At 45.0% G+C, this 22577-nt stretch overlaps 2 protein-coding genes across 3 annotated transcripts; both read left to right on the top strand.

Annotated features, from left to right (window-relative positions):
- Positions 1 to 413: 413 nt before the first annotated feature.
- golga5 (golgin A5) lies at positions 414 to 5696 on the top strand. 2 transcript variants are annotated; one of them, XM_083682880.1, is made up of 13 exons: positions 414 to 591; positions 1035 to 1700; positions 2163 to 2357; positions 2478 to 2697; positions 2808 to 2931; positions 3133 to 3336; positions 3563 to 3733; positions 3834 to 3962; positions 4066 to 4164; positions 4386 to 4608; positions 4792 to 4891; positions 5008 to 5071; positions 5188 to 5696. In XM_083682880.1, exons 2-13 carry the CDS (start codon positions 1043 to 1045, stop codon positions 5266 to 5268), a joined length of 2268 nt encoding a protein of 755 aa, XP_083539006.1. In that variant the 5' UTR covers positions 414 to 591; positions 1035 to 1042; the 3' UTR covers positions 5269 to 5696. The 2 variants fall into 2 exon arrangements, with proteins under 2 accessions (XP_083539006.1, XP_083539007.1); XM_083682881.1 differs by lacking the exons at positions 5008 to 5071; positions 5188 to 5696 and having other exon boundaries at positions 4386 to 4667; positions 4792 to 4885.
- A 2562-nt stretch (positions 5697 to 8258) lies between these two features.
- trip11 (thyroid hormone receptor interactor 11) lies at positions 8259 to 22501 on the top strand. The gene is made up of 21 exons (XM_083682758.1): positions 8259 to 8891; positions 9613 to 9689; positions 9798 to 9908; positions 10004 to 10273; positions 10345 to 10413; positions 10650 to 10815; positions 10967 to 11293; positions 11501 to 11541; positions 11822 to 11920; positions 12028 to 12228; positions 12384 to 15422; positions 15674 to 15814; positions 16004 to 16185; positions 16365 to 16528; positions 16717 to 16820; positions 17044 to 17143; positions 18176 to 18257; positions 18449 to 18563; positions 20768 to 20890; positions 20983 to 21127; positions 21265 to 22501. Exons 1-21 carry the CDS (start codon positions 8753 to 8755, stop codon positions 21474 to 21476), a joined length of 5907 nt encoding a protein of 1968 aa, XP_083538884.1. The 5' UTR covers positions 8259 to 8752; the 3' UTR covers positions 21477 to 22501.
- Positions 22502 to 22577: the final 76 nt, after the last annotated feature.

The raw sequence follows: 22577 nt of genomic DNA, 5'->3' as shown, positions 1-22577 counted from the left end.
TACTCTTAATATGCCCCAGTCTAAAGTTGACATGTTCTGTAGTAGGACAAGGATATAGTGATATGATCATTTGTCTGGGTGAAGTGGTGATGAATGGGGGATTAATGTAAAGGTGCTAAAATGTTCGGTGTACTATTGTTTTGTACCTATGTTCTTCCCATACATTTTATTGTTGATATGTTACTAAGTGAAATGGATGTGTTTATCAATGTATTCTGCAATCAAACTGCGAAATCATTTTGAATAATGGGGGATGGTTTAATAGCACCACATATTATAAACATTTGATGGCACCAGAGAGGTTCAAAACGAATAAAAGGGGGTGTGGTGGAGATTCACACTTGCTGGTTCATTTTGTATCAGGCATAGTAAAGGACACTCTGTTTTGGGGTCCTTGCTGGAGTTCCTTCCTGGTCCACGTATGAAGCAGATCTTGAACAAGATCCTTTATTTCTCACCATGAGTAGCTAGATAATGATAGACTATTCTCACTGTCTGACCCCAATTCTTTCCCTTTCATGTTTATGAAGAATCCTGACTCATAACTCGTCTGAGTTTTTATTTAATTGTCGGCGTCGCTCTTGTTAAACGGTAAGTTGGCTAGCCACTGCTAAATATGCTAGGTAGCCAGCTAGATTGCTTGATGTTCCCTGTTCATCTTGACATAATTGCCAATACTGTACCGACAATTATCTTGACACCTAACCACACGTATGGTTTAGCCAATTTAGACACCCTCAACGGTGGTTGCTATTGTATTTTGGTCTCAGCTGGCCTTTTCCCTACAGGGTAATATGTTGTGCTATCTACCTTCCGAGCAAGCAATGTAAACATAAGGTTGTGACTAATTCCTGGAATTAATGACGATATTGAAACGCCTAGTATGTCATTCAGGCAATTGTTCTCATTTTGCACATGCTGTTAGATTATTTGCTCGAATTATTCCTTTCATATTTAGTTCAGTTTAGGTCAGAATAATTATGTAATCCTGCAGTGTGGCACACTTAGGTTTTTTTTTTTTTTTTTTGCATTAGGATGCAGAATGTCTTGGTTTGCCGAATTGGCAAGGGGAGCTGAAGATTTCCTGAATAAAGTTGATCAGGGAGCTGCCACTCTGACCCAGAATCAGGGTCGAACATCATCCTTCTCCACATCCTTTGATGCTGCAGACTCAACTGACACCTCTCAGTACAGTAGCAGTGGGTACAAGACCGACACACCAGAGACATACTCATCCTCTCACAATGCATCGACATTCATCACTGCGGCTGCTGGCAACATAAAGAAATCCAAAGGCACCCTATTGGCTGGCTCAGCAAATGTCTCCACTACTCCCCTGGGTTCAGCCAGCAGTTCCTCCAGCACCCTCAAACAATCTTCAAACTTTGTGAGGCCTAAGAAGAGCGAACAACAGGATGTGGATGACGACCTTCTCTTTGACTTCCTGAACAGCTCAGACCCGCCTGCAAGCGAGAGGAGGGATGTAAGACGAGAGCAACTCAGAGTGTCGGGCTCTGCTGAGGGGCCCCCTAATCCACCTGCTCCCTCTACTGCTCCCCTCACTGTCCCCTCCGCCCCCTCCACTCCCCCCTCCACACGAGGCATGTCTCGGACGTCAAGCCTCAGCTCTCTGTCCACCAGCACTCACAGTGTCAAGACATCAGAGGATGGCTCTGCTAAAGACCAAGACCAAAACCAAGGTACAGACACTTAAACTGATTAGGGCTGGGTATTGGCAAGGGTCTCACGATACAATACGTATCACGATAGGTTACTATTGCAATACTCTACATATATTTACTGATATTTACTGTGTTGTGTGTACCACCTTGGTAGTCTGTACAGTATGTATGCCATACATTATTGATAATAACTCAGGGAACAAATCGCCCCAAAAAATATAATAACAATATCATGATAATCAGCTGTATCGCTTTTTATTGCACAACCCTAAAACTGATCATTGTGTTTTGACTTCAAGGCACAATAACACGATCGTCATTGTTTTGCAGATGTTTGCATTTCAATTTCATGCTGGAGAGTTTTTGTAATTTTTTGTATAGTGAGAAGTTATTTCTTAAAATGCACATTCCTCTACCATACTAAATTGCTCCATCTCTGACAAAGGTCTTTCTTTCAAATTCTTCCCTCTCTCCCCTTAGACACACCTGAGAGTTCTGACTCTGGGTTGGCTGTTCCCCAGGAGTCTACCATACAGGAGCCAATGCCCACAGAGGAACCGCAGAGCCAGGTGATGTCCAGCCTGCGTCTGGAGAACCAGCTGCTGCGCAGTGAGGTCACCTCCCTCAACCAGGAGATGGCTTCACTCATCCAGAGAGCCAAAGACATGCAGGAGGGTAAGAGCTGAGCTGGGAGGCAGAGATGTGTATGACTGCTCATGTGACAATGGTAGCTTATAGAAATGCATAGCATTTGGTGGTTTTAACTGTATGGTAATTTGTGATCTTGTCCTGCAGAATTGAACCTGGCTCGACTGCGCACAGATAAATGGAACTCGGATCAGTCCCGCACAGACCGCGCGGCTAGGGATCTAAGGGCACAGGTTGATGACCTCACAGAAGCCCTCTTTGCTAAAGACGGACAGCTTGCTGTTCTTAAGGTCAGACTTGATGAGGCAGATCATTTACTGAAATCTCAAAGCTCTGCGCTGGAGGAGGCCCGGTGTGAGAGGTCCAGGTATTTTACCATGAATAATTTGGTTCGACAGATTGTTATTTTGGGGTTTATGCTGCTGCTTCATCGGTCATTATTACGTTTTCTGAAATGTATTTCCCATTTTGGTTCAGAATCCTCAATGACCACACAGAGGGAAATAGCATGCAGTCTCAAGCCCTACAGACGATACAGGAGAGGCTGAGGGAGGCTGATATGGCCCTCAGGAGGGAACAGGACAACTACCGACAGATGCAGGTGGGTTATCACACACTCTCTCAAGTGTGGTATTAGTTACAAATGTAATTGCTTCTGTTCACCAGTCAGATGAGTCGTTGATGATGGCATACAGTATGTGTATCAGATGGAAGATGGTGATTTCATACATTGCTTTGTGAAGGAAAATTATTAAAGCATAAAAGACTTGTGATGGCTTTCTTTGATCGCCTGGTCACTCAGAGCGAGTTTGCGGCTCGGCTAACCAAGGTAGAGGGAGAAAGGCAGACATTGGCAGAGACTGTGATGGGAGCAGAACGACGGGCAGCTGAGGACAAGCACAAGTCCGATGACGTCCAACAGCAGATGAGGAGTGCCCGTGCTGCAGCTGAGACTGCCAAGCAGGAGTTACAAGACTACAAACACAAGGCTTCTCGCATACTACAGGTATGAAACAGAGGAACATTCTGATTTATATCTTACCTGTGACATTGTAACACATCATATAGCGCGGCTCCATATGCACTAATATCATTAACCCTCTTCAGCTGTAGAATTTCTTTATTCTCAATGAATTAATCCTGACGGATTAAAATATTTGCTCAATGTCATTATTGACTTTGGCACAGTTTAATTTTCAACCATTCTGTGTGTCTGTGCATACACTTTCCAGTCCAAAGAGAAGCTGATCAGCAGTCTGAAGGAGGGGTCTGGTCTGGAGGTCCTGGAGGGGGGTGGGACAAGTGCTCTGGAGCTGGAGGAGCTGCGGCATGAGAAGGAGCTGCAGAGGGATGAGATCCAGAAACTGCAGGGCCAAGTTCAGACACTCCGTGCAGAGATACAGGTGAGTGTATCCGGTTCTACCAGAGCTCTGATTTCAAGAAAACCTTGGTGATGTGGGTGTTCAGGCTTTGTGGGTGAGATGTTGTGCCCTCTCTCCCAAGGACTTGGAGAACCAGGCCCTGACAGAGGCAGAGACGTGGAGAGAGCAACAGATGGAGCTGCAGGAGCAGCAGGCCTTACAAACCAGAGCCAAACAAGAGGTGGAAGCTGAGGTGGAGCGCTACAAACAGGTGAGATGGGAGAAATCAATCACCAGTGGCCTACATCTGGCAGCCATCACTATATCTGGTAGAATTGGAACGTTCAACGTGTGTTTCAACCTGTTTGTCATAGGAGCTGCAGTATGTAGAGGAAGAGCAACACCGTGCCAAGAGCACACTCCAGAGTCGTATCAAGGACAGGGAGGATGACATTCAGAAACTCAGGAACCAGGTCGGTCAATCTACTCTGATGTACAGTATGACAATATTTGGTCATCAACTGTTTATTGTATTCATTATTCATTTATAACAACATGTCTCATTCCAACTCTACCTTTTATGAAAATAATAATACAAGGTAGTGCTGCGAACCTAAAAGAGGTGGCGTGAGAATTTCTGATTCATTTTCCTCCCTCTATTGTCCCCCTTCCCTGTTCTACTTTGTGAGACCAGTTGACCAACAAGGCTCTCAGCAGTAGCAGCCAGGTAGAGCTGGAGAGCCGGCTGCACCAGCTTACTGAGACGTTGATCCAGAAGCAGACAATGCTGGAGGCTCTGGGCACAGAGAAGAGCTCTCTGGTGTTCCAGATGGAGCGAATGGAACAGCAGCTGAAGAACGCTCAGGGAGGCCAGACTGGGCCGGCGGCCATTAACATGGCCAACATGGAGGGGCCAGGTGAGCCAGAGATGTGACGTGGATAGAGATGACAAGGCGGCCCGGTCAGCTAACTTGAAGTAGTGATTTGTTTGATTTAATAGGTTCTTCTATTCTGAGACTTGGTTATGATTTCACTGAGTCCTCTCTGGGTGGCATGACTGATGGGCTATGTCTCTTGTCTGTCTTATGTTGATGTTGCAGGAGCAAGGCAGAGGAGCACACCAATCCTTTTCAATGACCATGACAGCCTAGGAGTGTATGGCAAAGTACGCAAGGCAGCCAGCACCATTGACCGTTTTAGGTGAGCTATCAGGATTTCGTCCTCGTCATATCATTTGTTTCAAGTAGAAACAAATTAATTTACCTCAATAAGATATCTTGCTACAACAATAAACAGAAAACGTCTTGTCCTTTCAGCATCAGATTAGGAATCTTCTTGAGACGCTACCCCATGGCCCGGGTTTTTGTTATTTTGTATATGGTAAGTATCTATCCAAACTAAAAAGCAGTACACAAATTAAATAGTTTTCAAGTATTTGTTCTAAATTATGCTGGATAACTGACTAAATATATCGGTAACCAATTTCTTTGTTACAGGCACTTTTGCACCTCTGGGTGATGGTTGTTCTGCTGACATACTCACCAGAAATGCACCATGACCATCCTGGTGGGAGATAGGAGGATTTAAAAAAATAAATAAGAGAGAATGGTGTTTTGTGAACGGGTTTTCATCGTCTTTGAGGTAGGGATTGAGCAAGCTGCTGAAATATGGCTCAAGCATACAGTACTCCTCTGAAACTGGTTCCCTGCTGGATTTGCACAGAAATGCTACTGTACAGGACACTGACTTTTGATCATCTCTCTTTTGCCCTGTTCCCCTGTCTGAACTGAAGATTTACTGCATCAGACAGTAGCATGGAATTTGATCGTAATTATACAATGAGATATTATAGGGGTCACGGTGATGGCATATTCATGAAAGTTGATTTCACCCCTTCTTTCTCTGCTCTCACCCTCATAATCTGAATTCCGGTTAATATTTGTTTTTCCTTATAGAAATTGTATTTAACACTATGTAAAAAAGATTCTTTTAATAAACATCAACTAAAAAAAAACATCAAAAAATCTTGCCTCTTATTGCGTCATTTCTTTGTCAGTGGATTCAGTTTGAAGACACACTAGCTTGTCTGAGCAGTACATTCTTGCCTACCAGGCCATGCAGATTATCTAGCAATGAAACATAACAGATGTTGATCCCCAATGCATGACATGGAAGATGTCTTCATGCCAACGGGAGGTAAACCCCTGATTGCACTGGACTGCAGCTGCTGTGTCTCTTGACCCAGTCTGACTTGCGCATATCAGAAAGGAATGTCCTCACCCTCAACTCTGGACCAGCTGTCATCCTAAATGAAGAGAAAATGGTGCGTCGTGACATTTCACCTTCCTTAAAATATCACAAAGATCCCACATTGCATTTCTAGCTAACTTATTGAATATGTAATGTATGTTGTCAATTGAACTCTAATTCAAATAAACTACTGTATCCATTGTAAGTGCTTTACCACCTTCTGCTATAAACATGTGCTATATTATGTTCATGTTTCTTTGTTTCTGTTGACAATAATGGATTGATGAGGCTAATTGCCACGAAGATCATAATGTGGGCTAAATCTTTTTTTCTCCCTCTTCTGTTTACTGTCTACAGATATGAAGAGTACATCCATACCAAAGCCTCCAATCTCCCAATTCATCAAATCGAGGACTGAGCAGCTATACAACTGCAACGACCACCAGCACAAAAACATTACAACCTCATTACCTCAGACCTCATTATAAATTGCAACATGCCATTGTCCATCATTGAACATCAAAGCTTTCATCACTTTTTGTCAACAGTGGACAACAAGTACTCTCCAGTGAGTCGAAAAACAATTACTTCAAAGCTTGACAGTCTGGTGGCAGATAGGCAAATGAAGCTGAAAAATGAACTAGCAATGGTAGATAATGTGCCAGTGACTGTAGACATATGGTCAGACTGCAGCATACTGGATCAACATCGAAGATGACAGTCTTCAGCTGAAATCCCAGTTGCCTGCGTGGAACCGCTTCAAAGGTTCCCAGGGGATAGAATTTGTGAAGAGTTTGAGCAAATATGTGAAGAGTACCAGATCAAGAAAAAGGTTGACCACATCATCTGTAACAACGCCGCAAACATGAAAAAAGTGTTCACTACATGTTTTCCAGGACAGGGAGATGAAGATGACCTTGATGATTCTGACATTTGGAACAGCCTGACAGTGGAAGAGCAAATTCCTTGAGTGCAAAAACCCAGACAACACTTCAGTGTTTTGCACACACTCTTCAATTGGTTATAGGAAATGGCCTTAAAGAGACTAAATTAGTCAGTGCAGCTCTCGCCAAAGCTTCCAGGTTGAGCTCCTTGCTCCACACAAGCACCTCATTCAAGGAGATATTTGAGAAGGAGTTTGGACAGCGTGGAATCCCTGCCTCTGTTACCACATGCTGGAATTCCACACTGAGGCAACTGAAATCAGTGCTCAACTGTGACCACCTGAAACTGTCTACAGTTCTTAAAGATGGGGGACACAAAGAGACAGTGTTCACAGCTAGAGAGTGGAATCAGATTAGGGAACTAGTGGATGTCCTTCAACCTTTTAGAGAAGCCACAGACCTCACTCAATGAGAAAACATTGTGACCGTAAGTGCTGTGGTACCCTGGATCCTTTCTCTTAATCACCACCTGGAAAATCAAAAAGAGAAAGTGCGCTACTTGGGTGGCTTGATCCATAACCTGCAAGGATCACTCCAAAGAAGATTCAGAGGGATCTTTGTCAATGTGAGGATGGCAGATGAACAGAGTGATGGAGCAACCATACCCTTCTCTGACCCTCTATACCTAAAAACTGCCCTGCTGGATCCTCCATTTGGCACCATGTGGTTGACCCATGATGTTCTGGCCACCGAAAATGTCAAGGAGGCTGTGTCTGTGATGATAAAAAGTATGTTAGGTTTTTGGTAGTAATCCAATTTAATGTCAGACCATAGAAGAAATAGGCTATAAAAGAAATTCAGTATGTTGATATCGATTTTATTTTATAATTTGATGATATATTTTATTTTATTATATTATCATTTCAGAGCCCCACTCTCCATTGTTGTTCATTTAGGAGGCTTGTTATTGATTGCCACAAAATGTCAAATATCAGTAAGATTTATAAGGTATAAGCAGGCTGCAACAGTTTTCGTTAATGTTGAAAATAAAACTCAACTTTTCATGACCACTGTCTTTTAACTGATTTAAATGTGGAAACTGGGGTAGATCATCAGAATTTCGTATTGCTTGACCTGAGCAATGACTTGTCTTGCTTGACTTACAGCAGGGACTGGACTTGACTTGCTTGATTCTCATCACTTCAATCAGACACTATTCACATTACACAAGTTACGACATCAGTCAATGCTGAGTGAACATAATGCACAAAAAGTACCGTATCACGTTATTTGAACAAGAGATAGAGATGGATTTTTTTTATTAACAGTGCAAAGCCATGCGGTCTTGAATGCAACCGTGGTGGCGATTATGTTTGTCCTCCAACATCCCATGATTCTATTGCTCTGCTGTCCACGTCAAGCTCTCTGACAGCGCTTTCAAGCTGTGATGGCTGCAGTTGGTTGAGGTGGCAGTCGGCTAGCTAGCTAGTTGTATGACTTGGAAACATATGATAGGATGAATACAACTGGTTGAATGTACCAGGTTCGCAGTAATGTTTGTTTTTTAGCCAATGTCATTGCTAGATCGTCTTTGGCTTTTTCGGACTCATCCGGGTTCATCAACCACAACAACGAGACCAAGACCCAGCTAGCGGTCAGTCAAACTGCACCGCAGCAAGTGATCTAGCTAGCTAGCTAGCTAGCTAACTTTAGCTGCTAGCTTACAGCTAAACAGACTGTCCGGCATTTATCTGACAAAGCCTCAAAGAAGAATTTGTTGTCCAGCACACGGTGTATATCTAAATTGAACACATCTATGAGGGTAGGGTTGACATCGCGTGTAATCTTAGGCGCTAGTAGTAGCTAGCTAAGCTAGTTAGTCGTTTGGCCTGCTGTCTGTTATTGTTTATTTTTACGTGTTGCGAAGATGTCATCGTGGTTGGGTGGACTCGGCTCCGGCCTGGGTCAGTCACTCGGCCAGGTCGGGGGAAGCTTGTCTTCCATCACTGGACAAATATCAACCTTTACCAAAGATATGCTACTGGAAGGTGTTGAAGAAGTTGGGGGTAAGTCCAGGTTTTGGTAACATATGGAGCTCATTTAGGGCAAATAGTTATTGGCTACTGCTGCAGCAGCTACCCAAAGAATACTGAATGAACAACTTATTATTAGACTGTTTGCTACAGTCCTGATTCACGCAGGCCTCTACTGTCAGACATAAGTAAACAAAGGCTTTGACTGATAAAGTAGTGACAGACACAGAGAACTTTGATCATGCAACTCCAACACACACAAAGCTAGACCATGCATGAGTCATAGAGAGGACTATCTCTGTTGTGAAGTACCTAGTAAGATATAATAAACAGATAGGTTGGAATTTACAGAAGCAATACTTTTTTTTTGCGGTCATGTGAGCCTTATTCAGCAGAGAATATGAGAGTGTGTGCTTCACTGTCACATGCAGTGGCCACACTGGCCAGCCCAGAAAAGTGCAGCACTGTTGGAGAGAGAAAATACTTGACCTGCTTCCAAGATATCATGTTCTCTTGGATTAGCTGAATTTAAAGGTGCAGAAACAAATTACTATATGCACAGCCAGACGCGCCAGTAGACATAGTTATCAAAATATATTTTTGCTGGAAAACTAGCTTGATTTGCTGTGCAATTTTTTTCACACATATGCCAATATCTTTTTTTAGCTAAATGATATGGATGTTGAGATTGTATTAGCCTCTTGTCTGTGTTTGTAAATGTTATATGTGGCCTATTTCATGTTTTGTCCCCCAGATGCTGCCACTGAGCTGCAAGTGTCCAATTCCAAGCTGGAGGAAGTGGAGGCTTCATTTACCACTCAAAAGTCAGAGGTTAGATTGTTTTCCTTGATCCTCCATAGTCCTACAGATTATCTGAGCATTTGTTTATCTGTATTTGGTACTTGGTAGTCATTGATATTCTCTCTTCCTGTGTTACAGTATGAGCGCCTAAAGAAGATTCATGCAGAGCTGGAGGAGAAGCTAGAGGCTTCAGAGATCCAGATTAAGCAGCAGTCTGCAGAGTACCGAACCCTTCTGCAACAAAAAGATGTATGGATGGATACATGGAACAATATAATACAATCAAGTAATAGAAATGTGGGAAAAAAAACAGAATGCCTTACAAGTCATGTTTGTGTCACCAGGTGGAGATCAGTCACCTGAAAGCACGCCAGAGTGGGCTGCAGGAGGAGGTGCAGAATCTGCAGTGCTCCTCTGACACTGCTGTAACCACCACCTCCACCACCACTACCTCTTCCTCTTTCTTGCCCCGCCCCTCAGGGGCCCATCAGGGTTTTCATGGTGACGAGATGGACTTCAATGATGTCATCTGGTCCCAGCAGGAGATCAACCGTCTCTCGACAGAGGTCCTTCGGTTGGAGGCGGAGGCCTCGCACTGGAGACGTATCTCTCAGGTAACTGTCCGTACATAACGCTGCGCTGCATCAGAAGTTGTGTCGTGAATCATAAACTTATTTTGTTTCAGGCATCGAAAGCCCCAGGAGCAGGAAATGGTGACCAAGGAGAGATCCTGAAGCTTCAGAGGATCATCAAGGTGAGAATTTGCCTAGTGCAGTTGGTATTACACCTCCTGTTTCTCACCAAGAGTCATACTCTGGTTTAACATGCATCCGTCAGGTGTAATCAATATAAAGTCTTTGGCAGCAGTGTATGCATCTCAATCCACTATATTTTGAAGGCTCACTGAACACACTGAGTAGATATAATATCAACATATGGAAAACCCTGCCTGTAAGAGAGACTCTGACACTCAATGTCTCTATGGAACAGGAGCTGCGGGAGGAGATGGGCCATGAGGTTGACGAGCACCAGCATGAACTGGCAGCACTGCAGGATGCCCAGCGACAGAAGATGGCCGACATCACACGCCGCCACCGGGATGAGCTGGCAGAGTACGAGGAGAGGATAGAGGAGCTAGAGGACCAGATCCAGAGTGGTGAGGCTCCTTCTCTGGCACTTATGCATTTCAGTTCAAGGAAGCGATTCATAGGAATTTATGAGGGATTGAATATATGTATATATTTTTTTTTTTTTTAATGTATGAAAATAATAGATAGGAACTCCAACCTCCATTTTAACCCTTCCAGGTGGTGGTCAAGCCATTGCTCCTCAAGAATCCTCTAAGATGTTGGATCTTCAGAACACCATCCGGTCTCTGCAGGAAGCAGCGGAGGAGCAGGAGAGGACGCTGCGAGAGCTGACTTCCGACCTTGAAGAGGCGGGGAGGAAACAGGCTACGCTGCTGCAGGAGAAGGACGAGGCCCAGGCGGAGAATGCTGAGCTTCTGCAGAACTACACCCGTCTGCAGACCTCTGTGGCTGAGCTCCAGACACGCGTGCAGGAGCAGGAGGGGAAGGCCCTGCACAAGGCCCAATTTGACAACGAGATCCAGGGGCTGAGGAAAGCTCTTGCAGGTAGTCTAGTCTAGTCTGGTATACCTGGATATCCACTGTGATAGCGTGTCATGTTGTTAGTGTGATTACTTTTACTGTTTTACTCTGACTTGGGATCAAATGGAACTACTATTTTACATGTATGTATTGAATTTGATGGTCTAGTAGTTATTTTCCAATGTCACAGTAAATATTTGCCCATCAAGTTTTTTTTGTCATCTTTTCAAGGGGCAGAAAAGGAGATCTTGAGGCTGAAGAGTCTTACTGAGGTATGTTTTCTTATTGCATGTTTCAAATAGTGTTTAAGTGTGGTTGTCTCTCTGATTTTCATGATTTTGTGGTTCTGGTAATTTTTTCACGTAGCAAAACAGATGAGGCCTGCACACTTTGCTCCTAATGCCACCCTTTTATTGACGACGTTTCTTCAGGTGACATTAGGAGCAATGTGTGTGGGCCTCATTGGTTTTTAATGTGTACTAAATTTACCTCAGCACCTCTAAATGTGAATTGCTTATGACCATAGTTTCTTATTGTTTTCACATGAAACAGAGTGAACCAAAGGCAGAGGTGGAACATGCAGATATTCTAGAGCTCAACACCATAATTGGGACCTTGAGGAAAGACAAGGAAGTGGTGGAACAGGAAAAGGTATGTTTTTGTTCGCAAATATAATCCTTTGCTTCTTGAAAAGTTCTCAGTGTTTTGTTTTTAACTCAAAAGCACATCATTCATTTTATTTTTTATCATTAACACAGTTCGATCTACTGGAGAGACTTAAAGTTGCTGAGAAGGTCGACAGTACTGAGGGAGAGGGGCCCCAGGGCACAGGGCAGGTTGCCGAGCTGAGGACTGAACTGGAGAAAAAAGAGCAGATTCTGAGAGAGACCCAGCAGGAACGGGACACACTCATCTCCGAGCTGGAGGAACTGGACCACCAGAACCAGGAAGCTACACAGGTCTGACTTCCCATTATAGACTCAGTTGTGTTTTAGAACATGTTGGAAAAGATAGCATTAATCTTGATTCCATTTCTTTATTCTATGTGGAAGCAGCAAAGTAAAGTAGTTAGTAGTAACAACTAAAGAAGATTTATTTTTTTCTTTGTATCTAGCATATGATCTCAGTGAGGGACCAGCTCTCTGGGCAACTGAAGGAAGCTGAGGCAGAGGCGGAACGGCTGCTGTTAGAGCTCAATGCCAGTAAAGACCAGAAGGGGGCACTGCAGAAAGAACTGGAGGCCCAGCGAGAGAAGCTGAGCCAGAGTGCCTTCACCCTAAATGATTTGCACATGGGAAAGCAGCAACTAGAGAGCACATTGAAGGAGCTGAGAGATAAACTGGGGCATGCACAGGAGATGGGCACAAGGGCACGCAGAGAGACCTCAGAGTTACAGAGAGCTCTACAGGAAAGGGAGGAGCAGCTGTCTGCTGCCAAAGCAGAGCTCTGTCAGGCAGGGGAGAGAGGAAGTGAGGACCATGATTCTAAAGAGGAGCTCGTGGAGAAGGAGAGGGAGTTGACAGACCTGAGGAGGGAATTGGCAGAGATGAGGAACTCTAATGAGAAGGTTATGTCAGAAGATTATGAGATGAAGATGGAGAACAGGAGGCTGAGGGCGGACGTTGAGCAGACCATGGGCAAAGTAGAGGAGCTAGGCAGGCAGGTTAGGGAAGGCCAGGCAGCTTTCAACAGGGTGGTCTTAGAGAAGGACACCCGCATTGAGGCTTTGAAGCTTGAGAAGGGCCAGATGGAGGATGAGCTGAGCCAGGCTGAGAGGGTGTTGGCAGAGCAGTCCAAACAGTACCAGCAAACCATAGGGGAGCTGACACGGGCCCGCTCCATGGACGCCTCAGCCTTACAGAAGGAGCACGAGCGGACTGTCAAACTTAACCAGGAGAAGGACCTGGAGATAGCCCAGCTGAGGAGAGACATAGATCAGATGGCGTCTGACCACAGGGATACAAATGAGATGCTCACCATCACTGTGGCAGGCCAGAAGCAGTTAACAGAGCTGCTGCAAGAGAAGGATGCCTTCATGGAGACCGTCAAGCAGAATGCCTCTGACACACAGAAGGAGATGGAGGGTAGCATTTTAATAGCAACCCAGGAAGCTGAGGCCATGAGACGGGCATTAGAAGAGAAGGACAAACAGCTGGGGGGAATGAAGGAGGAGAACAGCCACCTGAAGGAGGAGATAGACCGTCTGAGGGACCAGCAGAGCAGACATCAGCCTCTGGCCGAGCCCAGGACACTGGACATCATCACAGAGCTGGAGACTGAGATCACCCAGCTCAAGTCTTCCAGAGACAGCCTGGAGCAGGAGGTTCGGATCCTGAGAAGGACCACAGAGGAGCAGTGTGCTACTCTCTTACACTCCCAGCAGTCCATGCAGGCACAGCAGAACGAGCTGGAGCAGGCGCACACACGCCATGAACAGAGCACGCTCAACTATGACAGGCTCATCTGTGCAAAGGACGAGGAGATAACATGCCTTCAGCAGGTAATGGATGGACTCACAGAGCGCCAGAGCCACTCCCCACCAATACAAGAAGTGGTCATCCTGCAGGAGGACAAGACCCAGTCTCTGAACGGGGAGAATGGGAACGAGAAGCACGACCTGTCCAAGGTGGACATAGAGAGGCTAGTGAATGGCATCAAGGAGAAAGAGGCTGAAATCAGCCAGCTGAATGAGAAGAACCTGTCCCTGGCCAAGCAGCTGGACCAGCTGATGGTGTCTCGTGATGAGCTGGGTAAGCTTTCGCAGATGGTCCTGCAGAAAGATCTGGAGATCCAGGCGTTGCACGCCAGGGTGTCCATGGGTGGCAGCGGGCACACCCAAGACGTGATGTTCCTCCAGCAGCAACTGCAGGCTTACGCTGTGGAGAGAGAGCAAGTGCTGGCAGTGCTGAATGAGAAGACCAGAGAGAACAGCCAGCTGCGCTCTGACTACCACCGCATCATGGACATAGTGGCAGGCAAGGAGGCTTCACTGCTAAAACTCCAGCAGGAGAATCAGCGTCTCTCCACCATGAGCGACCCATCAGGGAGTCAGGAGATGTTCCGAGAGACCATCCAGAATCTGTCCCGCATCATCAGGGAAAAGGACATTGAAATCGATGCTCTGACCCAGAAGTGCCATACACTGGTGACTGTCCTGCAGGCCTCAGAAACGGAATTCGGGGGCGGCGTTGGGGGTGTGAGCAGCAACCAGTTTGAGGAGCTCTTGCAGGAGAGGGACACACTGAAGCAGCAGGTGAAGAAGATGGAGGAGTGGAAGCAGCAGGTGATCACCACAGTGAAGAACATGCAGCACGAGTCAGCTCAGCTTCAGGAGGAGCTCATCAAGCTGCAGGGTCAGGTCTCCGCTGACAGTGACTGCAGCTCCAAGCTGTCAGTTGACTACTCCCGGTTGATCCAGAGTTACGAGCAGAAGGAGAGAGAACTGGGTAGCCTGAGCCATGAGCTTGCCCATGTCCAGCAGACCATTAGCAAGCTCAGCAGTACTAAGGAGGTTCTCTTAGGGAAGCTTGATAGTGTTTCACAGACTCCTGAGACCACTTTGGCTGCCTTTTCATCTAGGCCTCCTGTTGCAGCTGAGCCTCCAAGTCACCGGGGGGCAGCACAAGCGCACCATGAGGGTCAGCATCAAGTGCTTGAGTCACTGCGAGCCCTTCTGACTGAGAGGGAGGTAATGATCAGGACTCTGCAGGACAACAACCACCGCCTGTCCAACTCTGCGTCAGCGTCAGAGAATGAGCAGAGAGGCCAGGCGGAGGAGACCAGGCAGGTCCGAGAGAGGCTGGAGTCCCTTCAGAGGTCTGTGAGGGAGAAGGACCTGCTCATCAAAACTAAGGGAGACCAGCTGAGCCAGGTGAGTGAGACCCTACGCAACTGCCAGAATGACAACGAGGTGCTGAAGCAGGCGGTGACCAACCTGAAGGAGCGGACACTGATCCTGGAGATGGATGTGAGGAAGCTGAAGGACGAGAACGAGCTGGTGGCAACGCGCTCTCGGGAGAAGGACTCGGAGTTCCGGGCGCTGCAGGAAACCAACATGCAGGTGTCCCTCCTGCTGAGGGAGAAGGAGTTTGAGCGGTGTTCCATGAGTGAGAAGGCTGCTGCCATGGAAAAGATGCTGAAGGACAAAGAACAGGTTTTGATCAGATTTTGAACTTGACATGTCATACCCCATGTATTTCATTTAAATTAACCTATAAAACTAGAAATATTGTCATTAGTAACAGTAAAGTATACATGCAGGAAATAAGTAAATTAAGCAGTGTTGCTGCTTATATGTTCACCATTTGATTATTTTTTTTTTAAATGATTTTTAACCAAATGTAATCTGTTGGTAACTCTAATTCTAGTATAGGAGTTCAAAATCTGTCTATTATTGTTTCACAGGGCAAGTCTGGGGAGCTGAACCAGCTTCTGAATGAGATGCGGTCAATGCAGGAGAAAGCAGTCGCATTCCAGCAGGAGAGAGACCAGGTGATGCTGGCACTCAAACAGAAGCAAATGGCGACGACCGCAGTGCAGAGTGAGGTAAGACGACCATAAGTGCACAGGGGTCTGAACAGATGCTCCAAGTATCGCATGCTCAATGTTATTTTAATATATGTATTTAGTATGCACACTGTGCATGGGAACCAAATATCGTTGAATGTAGTGAATCGTCTTTTATTGTTTAAGACCAAACACATGTTTGACTCCTCTCTCCCTGGTGGCCCCCAGCTGCAGCACGTGAAGGACAAAGAGCAGCGGCTGAAGCTGGAGCTGGACAGGTTACGCAACCACCTCCTGGAGATCGAGGACTCGTACACGCGAGAGGCCCTGGCGGCAGAGGACAGGGAGACGGAGTTACGGAAGAGGGTGGCACTTCTGGCAACCTCCTCCAGTGCTGTGGAGAGCGCCAGGTAAATGTTGTCTTGTAAACGGATAAAGGTGTTCCGAGTTGCAAGTGATGGTGAATTCACCGTTTTTTTAGTCTTTTTGAATTGGAAAAGAATTGTTTTGTTTTGAAGATGTTATTACTACTACTACTGTCTTGTCTTTATGTCTTATTCTAATCTTACACTTCTTCTCCTCACCATAGCCAACAGGCCAGCCTACAGGTGGAGTCCCTGCAGGAGCAGCTGAGTGGAGCAGTGAGACAGAGAGACGAGGCCATCATCCAGCTCCGCACCTCCCAAGACCAGGTCAACCAGTATGCTGTGTCACTCTCAAACCTGCAGATGGTGCTGGAGCAGTTTCAACAAGGCAAGTAGCCTCCGCTCTCACATCATGCACCTGGTGCTATAATTCAAGTTATTGTGAGAGAAAATATGATTTGATTCTATTATTTATCTATTGTTCTTTTTTTTAATGTCATGACTCAACGTCAGAGCATGTCCTGACCTCCACGCAGGTTACTAATGTTTTGTCTTTTCTACTATTACACCCTTTAGAGGAGAAAGCGATGTATTCATCAGAGCTTGACAAGCACAAGAGGGAGAAGGATGAGTGGAGAAGGAAAGCACTGAACTTAGAGGACAGAGCTTCAGCTCTTCAGGTAGGCCACTTCACATTCAACACGCCCACCTTACACCTACTTCTCATATCCTCATCTGGACTGATCTGACAGTGTGTTATTGATCACTCAAGATATCCATGTACATTACATACGTTTTACATCACCCCCAGACTGAAAATATATGTAATATTCGGAGGCACACTGCGAGTTTAACATGAACAAAACCAGGATAGTTTATCTGATTAGACATTCTCCCACTTAGATCAACCTGGACGAGGCCAATGCTGCTCTGGACTCAGCATCTCGGCTCACTGACCAGCTCGATCTGAAGGAGGAGCAGCTTGAAGAGCTGAAAAAACAAGGTGAGCAAATGTCTTTAGGAGTGCTGCACAAGTCATTACAGGTTTCACTGTTTGAATTTGCGATCCATAAGATATTACGTCACACACTATGCAATGGTTATTTCCTTGTGTATGGAGACTTTCGCTGTGATTTTTCATGCCAGGGCAAACTCTGATGGCAAGGGGAGGGTATCATGAAATTTGATGAAGCTGATCTTACAGCCTTTGGTCTGATTACAAAGTATCTTCACCATGTTTCCATGGTCTTTACAAGGCTATAATGAAACAATCATTGTCTTCACCATGAATGTCTCTTACTTTCTGCGTGATTTATATCTCGGTTCAAAGACTCGCATTGCCCATCTGTTGCTTTTGCTTAAGATGTTATGGATGATATGCATTCTTCAGTGATACCTTGCTGTCTCTTTTCTGACAGCATGTAAATTTTATACCCCGTCCCGACTGCCAAGTTCTCTTTGAACGCTGGGCTTTTTTTTTCTCCATTTTCCATATCTTTCATGCTGAATGCCTAGCACAGGATTAGACCCCTTTCTCCAACCCTCATTTGTCGTCTGGCATTCCAGCATGTTTTACAGGCACGTTTCACACGTTCTTATCTCCCACTCTCTAATAACAAAAATAGAATAAATCAAATCATAGTGCACAGGAATTTCCCTGGGGTAGATTTTCCCACATCATTTTTAGTTGCAAAGTCTGCTGATTTCACCCTATCAGTTTCAGACGCAGCCATTACTTCACAAGAAATTCTCAGACTTGCCTGCTCTTCAGGCATGATAGAAATCCAGACGATTGTGAGCGTATTCATTTGTTTTACAAAAAAGGCTCTGAAATGGTTGCATATGGGCCTGGTGGACTCACCCCGAGCATGCCCTGATCTGCCATCTCATTGATGACAGAGGTTTTTCTTTGGCATGTCTGCTTGACAAATATGTCAAAAATATTTTATTAAAGAGTGAGACTGAAGTGTTGACTGTAGCCTTCTTTCAAACATCTGCTGCTGGACCATGAAATATGTCTGTGTGTGTTCTCCAGTGGACATAAGGCAGGAGATGTTGGAGGAGGCTCAAGACAAGTTGATGAACCTGCTCAACAGCACAGAGGGACGGGTAGACAAGTAAGTTCAGCATTCAGCGCTGACCCTGAACAAGAACATTTGTATATGAGGTGTGACCAAAGTAAAGATCATGTAGGTAAAATTGATGACATTTCTGTACCATACACACAGCTTGGCCTGTATCTAACAGATGCATAGGGTGCAGGGCTATTCCTTCTTCAGGCATGCCAGTGTAATTGTTGTTTCCTCAGGGTTCTCATGCGCAACCTGTTTATGGGGTACTTCCACTCCCCTAAGAATAAGCGAGGTGAAGTACTGATGCTTATGGGAAGCGTGTTGGGACTGGACCGGGAGGACGTTGACAAGGTGACAGCAACCCCCCGCTCTTTTTCTAATCCTTCTTTAGAAATATGTATCTGGTGCTCTCACTGATTTCTGTGTATCTCTGAGCATGAAGACCGTGATGATTGAATGTGAATCCCCAGGGCATTTTCAATTATTGTTGTTTATACTCATAGCAAACTATCAAGTCATATGTTTTGCTTGGCTTCCCCTTCACAACTGATAGTATTGTTAATCATTGTGAGCTCGGGTCCTTTACTGTAGGGAATATTCTTTTCCTTTATTATTGAAAAGAGGTATTCTGGTCTTGGCAGCAGTACAGTGGTGACAGGAATAGAGACATGTATTTCTTCCCTCACATACTGTATGAGAATCCAGCTTCTACTCAATAGAGCCATTGTTGTTGTATTGGGGAGATAGAGGATGGTGCTCTGTATATACTGTGCCTTGCGTAAGTCATCGGACAATGGAGCATTTTTTCTTCTTTTGGCTCTTCTTTTGGCTTTTTAACTCTATAAGGTTTAAATAGATATTCTCAGCTTTTATTTGACGGCATTTGTGTATATATTGCTTTCACCATTCAGAAATTACAACACTTTTTACCATTAAAAGGAAAGAAAGCACTGGTGAGCGAACGGCCTGGTAGGCCAAGGAAGGCTATGACAGTGGATGACCGAAGAATGCTCACCATGATTAAGCATGTTTGCTAAAAAAAAGTACCTGAAAGACTCATGTACCAGAGTAGGAGAAAAAAGGAACTGCCCAATATCCTCAGTATACCCGGTGGTGTATAAATACGGTGGAGGGGGTGCTATGGCTTCCACTGGAACTGGCTCACTTGTCTTAATTGTTGATGTAGCTGCTGACAGCAGGAGCAGGATGAATTCTGAAGTGTGCAGAAACGTCTTGACAGCCCAAGTACAAGCAAATGCCTCCAAACTCATTGGACAGCTCTTTATTATACAGCAGGACAATGACCCAAAGCATACTGCTATAGCAACTAGGGAGGTTTTCAGGCCCAAAAAGTGGAAAGTTGTTGACTGGCCAAGTCAATCTCCAGATTTAAACCCTATTAAACATGCATTTCATTTGCTGAAGAGGAGACTTTAGGCAAAACGTCCTCAAAACAACAACTGAAAATGGCTGCAGTACAGGGCACTGTATATCATTACTTACGCAGGGAACTGCATATCATCTCTGAGGGACTTGTTTTTCTTCATCAATCATTAGTAGTATCGTCTACTGGTGCAATTGTGTTCTCTCTTATAAACAAATTAAAGTTGCTCTGCACTTTTTATCATAAATTGCATGAGGGCACGTTTCACGACCAATGAGGTACACGGTATAAAATTGTGCAGTTGGCTGATTTTGTGTTCCAAGTATATGACGACAGCAGCCCTAAGTAGTCGATCCCAAAGTCTGATCACTTTTAACTCCAGCAGTTCCTGCAAATCCTGGCTGAGCCCAAGCCGCTAAGAAAGCATTTCCTTATCCAGAGCTGTTGGCAGGAGCCGTTTGGGACTAGATTCAACTATTCAGACTGTATTACCCAACAGCCTTAAAGGAAAACAGATTGGAAGAATGAGTGGCAAATGCGATTACAACCCCACTGAAGGCTTATTTTTATTGCTCCTGAGATTGTTCCACTTCATGTTTTTTTCGTCGTCTCTCCTTCTTGCCATTGAAATTTTCCACTGAAGTCGTGTTTACAACTTCAAGTGTCCCACAAAACCGGCCCTCTTTTCAGAATAGGCCTCAGTGGGAAGGCTGCCCCCAGTAATCCATTTCAAGGATGAGGTTTTATTTGTTTGTTTTCTATGGAATTATGGACAGCTCAGGTTCTGAATGCTTGTGTGTGTGTGTGTGTGTGTGTGTGTGTAGAGTACTCATAATTTACGGTCTGCTTGCCATTGTTTGGGGACACTGTTTTTGGCCCAAGTAGTGGCCTAAGTATGGTGTTTTGTATTCTCAACACCCCTCTTTGTAAGTATCAGGTTCCCTGAGGAAGTTTATGTTCTTCCTTCTTAGTCCCATTTTGAGCCATTATCTGTGAACTTGGCAGAATCAAGCCAACCTCCCAGACAGACCCCTTAGTGCTGGCCTGCTGAGATTGTGTCTCCTGTTGACGTCCCCTCTCCTTGGCCCCTCTCCTTGGCCCCTCTCCTTGTCCCCTCTCCTTGGCCCCTCTCCTTGGCCCCTCTCCTTGGCCCCTCTCCTTGTCATTGCAGATGTTGGAAGGGGATGGGCGGCATGGGGTTACTGGCTGGGTGTCCAGCTGGCTAGGAGGCAGAGCGGTACAAAGTGTCCCTAACACTCCCCTGAGACCCACCAACAGCCAAGGCTTTAACAATGTGAGTATACGTGCATATAGCACAAAGGGAACAAAAGCATTTTATTTTAGTTTGCCGTTCTCTGATCTTTGCTGTTTTTTTCTGTGTTGCAGTCATTTTCAGAGATGTTTGTGAAATTCCTGGAAGTAGAGTCCACCCCAGCACTCCCCGCACCTAAACTCCCAGTCTATGACATCAAGCCCTTGAGTGCTCCACCCCCTGGAAGGACCACCAGCGGTGCCCCCACAGCAGTGGCAGGTAATGACCCCCCTGGGAGTAACTGTTGCCAATTGTATATATTTTTGTAACGGTAAATCAGTCACACCAAACTGGTGCCTATGCTCTCATTCTCATCTTCTGCCACATTGCCTCAAACTTAACCTCTGTGTTCCCAGGTGGGGGGGCAGCCAGCAAGAGGGCAGGGGAGTCTAACCCCTTCCTGGCCCCACGCTCAGCAGCAGTTCCCCTCCTAAACACCGGTGGTGCCAACGCTAGCAGTGCAGGAGGCCACCTGCTGATGAAGCCCATCTCAGCCAACCTGCCCACCTTCACGCCGGTGCCCGTCTCTGCCGAGGCCAGCGGGCTCAAAGACTTACTGAAGCAGTGAGTGGTGCCACAGTGCGTCACTAGAATATCTTTATCCAATTAAGAGGAACTCGACACTACATGGATTGAGATGATGGAGCAGTTTTTTTTCAACACTTTTACTGTTTCTGCTACTTCCAACTACCACGCAGAAAGACATAGCAGACCCTTTCTGTTTCGATGTGAGTTATCATGAGTTTGAATTTTCTTCTTTATTAAAGAAAGCTCTACTTCATAGGCAATTACTGTTTCATGCCTTGAGTGTCCGCCTTTGCTCGACTTCGTAAGTGTTCAAGCCACAATATTGTTACATTATATGCATTGAACACAGTGGGGCAATGTTCTTGATTCCTGTTTGCAGCAGTGAAATATAATCATCACCTTTGTATGTGTGGGAGGACATCTTGTGTAAACTACATTTGGGTTGGAATTACGATTGGGGATTGAGGATTTTGTTTTCTTTTGTATTGTATTCCTTGTTTTAGCCATACGGTATAGGCAGTCTGATGCAAAGTGTGTCTGATGCTTTCTGGCACCAGCAATGTTGAGAGATTTATATGGCTCTCTGCATCTGTTAAAACCATACACTTTCTGCAAAATCCTCTCTTTTCCAGACAGTCAGACTGTGATATGCGACATAGCTTTGTGGTTATAGCTGTAATTGCGGGCTGTGGTTTGATCAGAGAGTTTGACTATAAGACTGCTGTTATGTATAAACATACAGTACTATTATATAGTTATATATATGTAAATGGGTGATATTTTTCATATTTATAGGCGCTTAGGAAGTTCTGAAAGTACTGTCCAAGTGCCTACATTTTTGCTATTCAGATAGGTATGTGATTTGGTTTGTAAATGATGAATATAAATATATATTTACAAGTTGTAAAAACTGCACATAAAAAAAAAAAAGGTTTACATGATGAAGGCTAGCCAACTGTAACAGTATCTGCTCTACATTTTTGTATGAATATCCACAATCAACTGCTGCAGAATGAATGTTACAGATGTTTCTCCAGGTAAATTGAATAAAATATACAAATTGTATATCCTTACTCTCTTGAAAACGGTAACAATTAGTTTGATCATTTTGAAACTGGAGGAAGCATAATTATGATCAGTA

This window comes from Argentina silus (genome assembly GCF_951799395.1).
Source record: "Argentina silus genome assembly, chromosome: 13".
In the NCBI taxonomy this organism is placed as follows: domain Eukaryota; kingdom Metazoa; phylum Chordata; class Actinopteri; order Argentiniformes; family Argentinidae; genus Argentina; species Argentina silus.
The sequence above is the reverse complement of the archived record's forward strand: the minus strand, read 5'-3'. Positions and strand labels throughout refer to the sequence as shown.

What these genes read in the sequence shown, in the direction of transcription:
- golga5 (XM_083682880.1), top strand. Translation starts at nt 1,043, where the DNA reads ATGTCTTGGTTTGCCGAATTGGCAAGGGGAGCTGAAGATTTCCTGAAT. An exon ending in GCCCGGTGTGAGAGGTCCAG is followed by an intron (nt 2,698 to 2,807) that starts GTATTTTACCAT and finishes ATTTTGGTTCAG; the next exon opens with AATCCTCAATGACCACACAG. An exon ending in AGCACCATTGACCGTTTTAG is followed by an intron (nt 4,892 to 5,007) that starts GTGAGCTATCAG and finishes TTGTCCTTTCAG; the next exon opens with CATCAGATTAGGAATCTTCT.
- trip11 (XM_083682758.1), top strand. Translation starts at nt 8,753, where the DNA reads ATGTCATCGTGGTTGGGTGGACTCGGCTCCGGCCTGGGTCAGTCACTC. An exon ending in GGCTGAAGAGTCTTACTGAG is followed by an intron (nt 11,542 to 11,821) that starts GTATGTTTTCTT and finishes CACATGAAACAG; the next exon opens with AGTGAACCAAAGGCAGAGGT. An exon ending in ACAGAGGGACGGGTAGACAA is followed by an intron (nt 18,258 to 18,448) that starts GTAAGTTCAGCA and finishes TTGTTTCCTCAG; the next exon opens with GGTTCTCATGCGCAACCTGT.